This window comes from Hydra vulgaris, chromosome 02, assembly GCF_038396675.1.
Source record: "Hydra vulgaris chromosome 02, alternate assembly HydraT2T_AEP".
NCBI classification, from domain to species: domain Eukaryota; kingdom Metazoa; phylum Cnidaria; class Hydrozoa; order Anthoathecata; family Hydridae; genus Hydra; species Hydra vulgaris.
In genome coordinates this window covers 46,644,607-46,654,887 of record NC_088921.1, presented here as the reverse complement: position 1 = coordinate 46,654,887, position 10,281 = coordinate 46,644,607, and the positions used below count along the sequence as shown (strand labels likewise).

Genomic DNA, 10,281 nt, shown 5'->3' with positions numbered 1-10,281 from the left:
TTGTGATCACAACTTATAATATGTCACGTGTTATAAAAACAAAAAAAAAACATTTTTATTATATTAAAATAAAGTAAAATAAAACAAATTTCGCAATAATGTATTTAATGTACAAATTATTTTTTTTTTATAAAAAGCAAATAATTTACGGATTAAATTTTTTATTTTCATATTTTATCTTAATTTTATTAAAATTTAGGTTCATGTCAATATAACAAAGTTATGCATTTTTTAAATTTAGTAATATAATTATAAATTTTATTTTATTATTTGATTAAAAAAAAGTAATAAAAATATGCATAGTTTTATTAAAATTGCATGCAGTTTAATCTTTTATATAAAGATTTAAATTATATTTATTTATATTAAAATAATATATTATTAAAAAAAAAAAGAAATTTAATAACACTATTTTAAATAAATCAATATGAAAAGTTTATAATTTTTTCAGCCCAAAACATTCATTAATATTATTGTTGATAAGTTTATTTTTATTATTTATTTTATTTATTATTTATTATGTTTATTATTATTATTGTTGAAAAGTTTTTAAATACATAAAAATTTATTTAGTAATTTTCAATAACTTGATTCAAATGGCTAATGTAAATGCTGAAGCACAGGAGATTATAGAGTATTTAGAGTCTAATGACTTAAACGTCGTGAAGAATTTTGTTGCTATTGTACAAGAAAAATTTTACAGTTCCCGCGACAATGCACTGCTTGGTATTTTGGTAGACACATATGTTCAAACAAAGTCTCCAAGATTGGTTGATGTTTTAGTTGGTGTCAATGATACTCAAGCTGTTGTAAGTTTCATTTCAGCAGTTTATTTTTTCTACACAGTCATTACAGAATAACTGATATTATAATGTCCGGATATTTATTTCTAATGTCAGAGATTTCCAAGAATCTGGTTCATAGAACTTCTATGGAATCCACAGCTTTGTTGATTTCTTTAACAGTTGATCTCCTCCATTTTTGGTTTTTAAAACAGTGGAACTGCTAGGGGTGGGTCTGTTGATGAAAATTTTAGAAAGATGACAGTAGTTGCGTGGAAGCTGCTGATGAAAGCAGTGGTGATAATGTTAATCTCTGTCATTTAGTGGTGGAAGATAATGTGTATGTTTTTGAAATGATTTAAAGGTCTTTGCTTATCTTATTTTTAATATTTCTTTCTTTGCTAACTATGTATATTGTTGTCATTTCTTCAGAAAGCCAAATATTAGCCTCAAATATTACTGACAAATTGGATTTGGTATTTGTTTTCTAAATGTAAACATAGTTCTCACAAAAATGTTGTTATCAAAATCACTTTTTGGGCCCACATTATTTTCCTGGATATGTTTTGTTATTTTAACTACAAGTTCAGCTCTTTTTTTAGGTTATGAGTGGTGGGTTGATGAAATATGACGAGTTGTTGCTTTAAGAAATCTTTTGTTTCACCAGTGGATAATTGAAGACCTCCATGTATTGATATTTCTTCCAGTATTCTAAATGTTATGAATAATTTAAGTAAACACATAAAACTTTTTGCAATTAATTCTGGTGTTCTTAATTTTGTTTTGTATACTTTGTTCCACCCAAAAAGTGGCCTCGTTTACAAAACAAAATCATCGCCAATGACCTAATAATTGACGCCACATTTTAAATAGTTTGCGAATATGCATTTAAAAAGTGTTTCATGGATATGAATTTGGTAAGCGGTTGCTCGTTATAAGGTGCATTAGGGTTTCAGCTGCATCAGAAAAAATAGTAGCTTGAGATTTGGATGTCATTGATCATACTCTTTAGTGGGCTGAGTGCTAATTGTTTATTAATTACTAAGTTATATAATTTAGCAAATTAAACTTAAATGTTATTTTATCAAACGCATTGTAAGTAAAAATTGATAAGATTACAAAAGCCATTCCAATCCTATGTAATAATTTTTCTATTGAGGCCTTATCAGATTTGTTTCCATACCCATCAAGTTTATATTCTTCTTTTTTGTTTGACAACTTTATTCCATTTTTGTCAAGTTTGTTCATGAAACAAAACCATTTGCAGCATTTTTATCTCTTACTTTTAGTATCTTGTAGTTCATCCAATAATTATTGCATAAAATGGGTGGGATTAAAAATCTATCATTGTATACTATAACCCCATCAGAAATTATCTAGTCATTTTGGTATTCCCAAGAGTAAAAAATTTGGTGTGGGTTATACTTATCATTTTGGAATTTATTTACTATCACTGACACTAATGCATTGTAATCAGTATCATTTACTGACTAATGTTATTGTCTAATTATTTTTAATGTCACCAAGATTATTATATTAAGGATATCAGACTTCTCAGGAGAGGTGTGTGGTTGCACACTTTGTATGAACATGCAAATTATATTTTGTTTTGATAACTTGGCAACTCTTTGCAAGTTTTGAAAATTAGAGCGTTTAAAAAATGCTCTGAATAAACAAATGTAAATTTAAAATAAAATTAAAAATAAACAAACTGTAAACTCAAAAGAAAAAAAAATTACAAAAGGCAAAACTAAACTAAAAAAATAAAAAACTTAACAAATGATAAAATAAAAAAAGATGAATCGGAAAAAATAAAAGCATAAAATTAATATACGTCTTTTAATTTAAAAGTGTTTCACTTCATAGAAAAGTTTAAAAATTATTTTATCTAAGCTTATTACTTTAAAACTTCAAAAATTTGAAACTTTGATAATTTCTGTCTACTAAGCAAATAAAGCATTAAAGAATATTATCTGTTAAAAGAAATCCTCATCCAACACTAAACTAACAGTTGCGCTTCAAAAATATAAAAATAAATACCTAATCAAAGCACTACACAAATGTAGTGATAAATTGAAATATATATTATTTTAATGATTTTATTTTCTCTGGTTTATCATTTATTTATTTTATCATTTGTTAAGTTTGTTTCTCTTTTCAGTTTATGGTTTGATTATTTTTAATTTTCTCTTTAAATTAGTTTGGTTTTTTCAGCTCATTTTTTAAATGCACAATTATCTAAATATGCAAAAAACCGTAACCAAGTTGTCAAAAAAAGAAAATGTATGCGTGATAAAAAAAAATTGTATGTGTGGTAAAAAAAAATTCTATATTCTCTACAGGTGATAAGAAGCATTCACTTCTAGAATTTTAATGGTTAATGTTAAATGATGAACTTCCATTGCAAAGTTCTAGGAAGAGTTCATTTTTATCTCCTAATAATTGATTAAGCAGTTTATAATATACTAAAAGGTTATTACATCTGTCCATGCATTAAGCTGAAATATCTAATTCACATTTACAATGCTTTTTGTTTAAGGAATAACCTCTACCCAGATTTGTTCAGTCTTATCTTTAACAAGTTTTCTTGGTGATGTCAATTATTTTGACCTGATCTTTTATTTTGTTGATAATGTGTTTCTTTGAGGAGTTGAATAAAGTTTTGTCTAATACAACAGGTTTTGGATTTAAGACTGCTTAAAACTTTAAAGGGACTATAATTTTTTGAAGTTGGATATAATTTGGTTCTTGATTCACTAAGCCTAATCAAGATCCAATGTCTTTTATTGAAGGTGGTGATATATAATAGTAATCCAATTTTGGTAGTAGTTCAACCCAATTTTCTAATTTTCTAAAAAAAACCCGATATGGATTCTAAAATATTGCTTTATGTTCCAAAAAGGGGCCTACAAATTATTTTTATAATGATTTTTTATCACTCATAATTTTCAATTTGCTTTGCCAATAGCTGAATTAATATGATAACTCCACTCTAGATTATTTGAAACAAAAAACCAAGATCTTTTTCTATTGTTGTCTTATTGTTGTCTCAGTTAAAACAGAGTTGTTTAATTTATATTTATATCTTAGATTCTTTTTACCAAAATATATAACTTTACGTTTTGATTCATTGAATTTAATTAACAATTCTTAATACCATTTCACTAACACGTTTATGTTCTCATGCAATAATTTATATTATCATAACAATGATTGATTGAAATATTTTGGTTTTGCATATAATTTAATGTCTTTAATCATTCAAAATGGTTACTAAAGACTCATAAATAAAGGAAAGGTGGTGGAGGATAAATAACAAAGAAACAGGAGATGAAGAGAAGATATAAGAGCAGTCAAAAGTTTCAAACCTGGTTTTACAATAAATAAGAAAGTTGTCCTATTACAATAATTAGTATATGCCCAGTCTGCAGGGTTGCATGGTTTTAGCCAAATGGCCTAAACTATTGGTTTAAACCAATTAAAAAAGTGTTGGTTTAAACCAAATTGTTTTTTTAAGTCAAATGTTTTTTAAAAAAGATTTGAACTTAAAACAGGAAACTAAAACAGGGCTATGTTCACAAATATAACTAATCTTCAATATAGATATTTTTTTTTAAATCCATGATTTTTGTTCTATTTTTTTCATAGAATAGAATCCTCAGTATTCCTATAGAACAGAGCAGTAATAAATTAGTAATAACACTTATTTATCTGTTTACTTCTATAGGCTGTTTCTCCTTCTATAGGTTCATCAAGAAGCATTGCTTCCTGATGAATTTATTTTATCAGGAAGTTTTCATAACGATATATATATGTGTATATATATATATATATATATGTATATATATATATATATATATATATATATATATATATATATATATATATATATATATATATATATATATATATATATATGTATAGATCTATAGTTTGTTGGCTTTGGGAAGAGCGGAAGAAAAAAAGTGATTCTTACGCCAACATATACGTCACTTTTAATTACTTTTAACTTTCGTCCAACATTTGCGTGTTGGACGAAAGTAAAAACCATTAATTTAATAACAAATTAATCGTTTTTTAAAAAAACCACAAAAACGCAAATTTAATTGACCAGAATGTTTTTAAAAACATTCTGAATGTTTTTAAAACATTTTTAATGTTTTTAACAATATAAACAGTGTTTTTATTTTAATTTTTTTAATAAAATGTTTTTATTTTTATTTTTTTTAATATAATGTTTTTATTTTTATTTTTTTTACTGTAAATCATGCGTGGAGTGTTGCTACATCGACTATCTTATAGCCTGACTCGCAAGGGAGTGCTGCTACATCGACTGACAAATAGCCTGACTCGCAAGGGAGTGCTGCTACATCGACTGACAAATAGCCTGACTCGCAAGGGAGTGCTGCTACATCGACTGACAAATAGCCTGACCCGCAAGGGAGTGCTGCTACATCGACTGAGGGTTTGGTTGGGGCAGGCAGTCTATCATTATTAAAAAAAAAAAATTCCGGTCTTGCATTTTAATTTTTATTTTTTGTCAACAAAATATGGAAAAAACTTTCGGACAACATCTAAGGGTTCTATATATATATATATATACATATATATATATACACATATATATGTATACACATATATACACATATATATATATATATATACACACATATATATATATATATATATACACATATATATAACCTCTCCCTTATAAAGTGAGTGCTCTAACAAAACACCACTAGAGCAATATATATATATATATATATATATATATATATATATATATATATATATATATATATATATATATATATATATATATATATAATGCAGTAGTGGTGTAGTGTTAGAGCACTCACTTTATAAGGGAGAGGTTCCGAGTTCAATCCCCACCATGTCCCAGGTAGTACCGCGCTCAACTTGTTTCTGCGCCTTGGGGAGGTGAAATAACAAAAAGAAATATATAGATTTATATGTTTAGCAAAAGTATAAGTAGTTTTAACATAATTTATTGATACCACAAAAATGTTTAAAAAAACTGGGCACAAATGTGTTATGATTTGGTTAAAAGATATAGGAATGACTGTTCCAGAAAGAAAGGGGTGTAGAGCAGTTTGTAATGTGTGTAGAAAAGAAATGGAAGGTCAAATTCAAGGGATGCATGAACATATAAAAAAGTGCGAGTAATCACAACCCCATGAAATCATGGAGTCAATTGAAGATCAACAACTTCTTGAAGGTAATTAAGTTACTGCATTGTCATTTTAAATTTTATACTTTCTCTAAATTGTAAACATATATATTTAAATTACTATCACATATAGACATATTAACTTAGAATAATTCAATAAACTGCAATTTCATTTTAAAGGTAATTCACCATCAACATCACAACAACAAATAAAAAAGTCTCAGCCCAATTCAACATCAGCTGATAAATATTTGAAAATTGATAAGTTTTTCACACGAACAAGCCTCAAAGAGAAAGATTTATTTGATCTGCAACTTGGTAGATTTATCTACAGTGCTAACTCTAGCTTCAGAACTGTTGAATACAAAGAATTTAAAAAATTTATCAATATGCTTCATCCAGGATACACTCTACCTAATAGAACTCGAATTTACACAGAAGTAATTGAAAAATGTAATGTATTGAATGGGAAAATTGTAGCCATGTCTTTAGATGGCTGGAGTAATGTACATAATGAACCTATAGTTTGTATCTCTGTAATTACAGATAAAATTAACATTTTAGTAAAAACAATCAACACATCTGGTCATTCACATACTGGTGAATATCTTACACAATTAGCAAGAGAAGCAATAGATTCTGTAAGATGGGTGTGCTGCTCATATGCTGAATCTTTTATCAAATGATCTTAACATTGAAAATGTGAGCAAGCATGTTACACAAATAATAAAATGTATAAGAAATAGTTATCAAGCTGGAGCAATTTATAAATTAAGCAGATGAACTTTTTTTTACCACTTCCTACTGAAACTCGCTGGAATTCTGTATGTGATTCTGTATGTGTTATGCTTTTTTTTAATTTAAAAGGATAACTAAATACGGCATTTTTAAATAAAAACCTAATTTAAACCAAATAAACCATGGTTTTTTAGTTTTTTTTAAAAAAAACCTATGATTTTTGTTTTTTTTTCAAAAAAAACAAACAGTTTTTTTGCAACCCTGCCAGGCTATGAGTCACATGCCATGCGACTATTGGAATCATTGCTAATAAGAAAATAATAACTATAAAACTATACATAGAGGTAAATTAGTTTAGATTATGTTATTCATAGTACAGTTAAGTTTAGTTTCAGAGTGCATATTGGTCAGGTGTTTTGTGAATTCCTGTAGAAGAAAAGTTACTTTATAATACTTTCTCAAACAAAAGACTTAAAAGTCAAGTGGTGGTATTATGTCAAACTTATCGTTTTTCTAGCCTAAAAAAGCAAATCCTACATGAAAGTAGGGCATGTATCAGGTTATATTGCAAAACAATTTAATTTTTTAAAAGGTCCCGATCAAAACTTGTTTGGGTCGGACAGTGTCCGATCAAATTTTTAAAATATAATTTATACCGTTTTACGGAACCGAGTTATGCAATCAAGATCTTTGTCATGTTATTCAGTTTATTTAACATTAGTCTAGTAAAATTGTAGTTTCTTTCCTTATTATTTAGAATATTTCATCGCAGGTTTTCGTTTTTTAATAAAATAGTTTCAATTTAATATTGTATGTCTTTTTAGATTGACTTATATTTTCACGCTGTAACTGACAATGCTTATATATTATATATTATTATTGTTTACAATTTGACAACGACTGTTTTGATGTTTTAACAATTTAAACGCAATAAAAATTATCGTTTTGTTAAGAATAACTTTTGATCATTGATCTTTTTTAAAGTTTTTATTTTATGTGAAGGCTTAAAATAAAATCAAAAATTAATTATAATGATTGTTTAAAATAGACTCATTATGTGTAAATTAGATGTTATATTAAAATTTTTTTTTTAGTATGTACTTTTTATTATAAATTTAAATGTTTGAAACTATTTTTCCATGTCTTTCTAAAATCTTTTAAAAGATTTTTTTTTTTAAGTTACTTTAAATTATGAATAAGTCTTCCCATGAATTAATTGCTTTATTTTTTTTTTTTGTTTCTATTTTTACAAAGAATTGTTTAAAAGTTTGTTTTTTGTTAACTTGATTTACTAATATAATGAGTAAAAGTTACGATTTTTTGCAACTTTTTGATAGAAATGTTTTACAGCAAAAAATGTTATATTTTTTTCTTTTCAATAATTTAATTTCACTTTTAAATAAATTAAATAAATTTGTTCATTTATTAAACAATAAATAGAAGTAATTTGTAAAAGCATTTTGCGTAACTTTTATTAAACGTTTTAAAAGATAAGTTTTAAAGTAATTTTTTTCTTTTTCAATTAAAAACGTAACAAAAAGTAATTTTAACTTTGAGTTTTTTTAGTTTTATTTTAAAGCTAATTTATTTTCTTTTTTATAAGGAGTTGTTTTGCTTGTTCTTTTAGTTTCTTCATTTATTTTTTCCTAGCTTAAGTTGAGGTTAATGTTTTTTTTCTGCGCATTTCTGAAACATTTAAATCATCTAAACAGTCGTGGTCAAGTTGTCCCCAAAAAAAATCATTTGCATGGTTAGCAATAGCGTTCGATTGCATGCCATTCCTGTCTAAGCTTTATTTTGTAGAATGTAATTCCCATCTGTGAAAATGTCCGATTACTTTCTAAATTGATCGGACAACCTGAGGTTTTAGCCGGACAATGTCCGATGTCCGACTGTTAAATTGAGCCCTGTATTGGGTTACATGACTTCTATATTGACATAGTTATACTGGAGATATACTTATGTATCAACCTATTTGTTTGTTATGAAGTTAGGTTTGAATCTTCTAAAAAAAAACTTTAAATTTAATTTCCATAAACCAGCATTAGGCAAAATTTTTGTTCTTAGTGTTTCTTTCTTAATTTAACTTATATTCAGTTTCTCCCTGGTCTCTTTTAGGTAGTTCTAATCATGCAACGATCCTGATCAAACTTACATTGCATTTATTTTCTGCATCAGGCTTTTGAACCATGATAATTTTAAATTTATCTTAAGGCTTATTCACATAGATTTCTCTCTGATGATCTATTTTAAAAATTTCAAGTCAAATTTCACTCACAGCTTTTAAATTTTCACATTCTTTCATTTATGTACAAGCTTTATTTTTTTGTTGCTATTCACCTCCTCAAGGCTGAGAAGGCCACTACAGATGAGAAGGCTACTTAATAGTGGTTATAACCCTCTCTCAACTCTATAATTCTGAAACACGAACCTTGACGAACAAGGCTGCTGCGCAGAGAAACAAGTTGAGCATGGTACTGCCAAGGACATAATGGGGATTTAACTCGGAACCTCTTGCTTATGAAGCAAGCACTTTACCACTACACCACTACTGCATAGCTTTCACGTTGTAATCATTTTAGATTTTTATCAGAAGATATTTTATGAATATATATATATATATATATAATATATATATATATATATATATATATATATATATATATATATTTATATATATATATATATATATATATATATATATGTATATATATCAGGGGCTATTCTAGACCATTTTCGACAGTGTCAACCGTATGTGGGTGCTGCCAAAATTAAAGTTTGAGGACCTTTTTTTTTTGTTTTTTTGTTTTTTACTGACAGATATTGTTTTTTTTGTAAAAAAAACGCAGATTTTCCGTTAAATTTCTCCGGGACGAGGGAGGGGGTACTGCTGCCCAAACTTTTTTATTAAAATAGCCTCTATATATATATATATATATATATATATATATATATATATATATATATATATATATATATATATATATAATATATATATATATATATATATATATATATATATATATATATATAAATATATATATATATATATATATATATATATATGTATATATCGTAATAATTGTGTAAATGTTTCTTGTTAAAGAGTGCTCAATACCAAAGTGGAGCAATATATAGTAAAAAAACTAAATAATTATAACACTCGATATATATATTTTTTTTACTATATATATATATATATATATATATATATATATATATATATATATATATATATATATATATATATATATATATATATATATATATATATATATATATCAGAAGATTTTTTATGAATATATATTTAATATTGCAAGCGGTTAGTGCAAAAATATCTAACACCAAGCCAATCATCCTAACCAAATTTGTATCTTATCCAGCCTTCCTGACAATTTTATAAATTTATTGGTAAATTAGATGAAGTATAATAACAAATCAAATTCAAAAATAATACATTTAATAATAAAATGTTTACTTACAACATAAAAGGGAATGTTTTGTTTACATAAAAAATTTTAAACAATTCAAATTATACTTATGTAATTCATTTTTTAAATTAATCTT

The 10,281-nt window shown here is 25.8% G+C and overlaps 1 protein-coding gene across 1 annotated transcript in view; it reads left to right on the top strand.

Annotated features, from left to right (window-relative positions):
• Positions 1–571: 571 nt before the first annotated feature.
• The window catches only part of LOC100204754 (hamartin), a 99,582-nt gene continuing 89,872 nt past the window's right edge, over positions 572–10,281 (top strand). Inside the window, exon 1 of the mRNA XM_065791121.1 lies at positions 572–809. Coding sequence (XP_065647193.1) covers positions 597–809 — 213 coding nt within the window. The 5' untranslated portion in view covers positions 572–596. The remainder of the gene's footprint in view (positions 810–10,281) is intronic.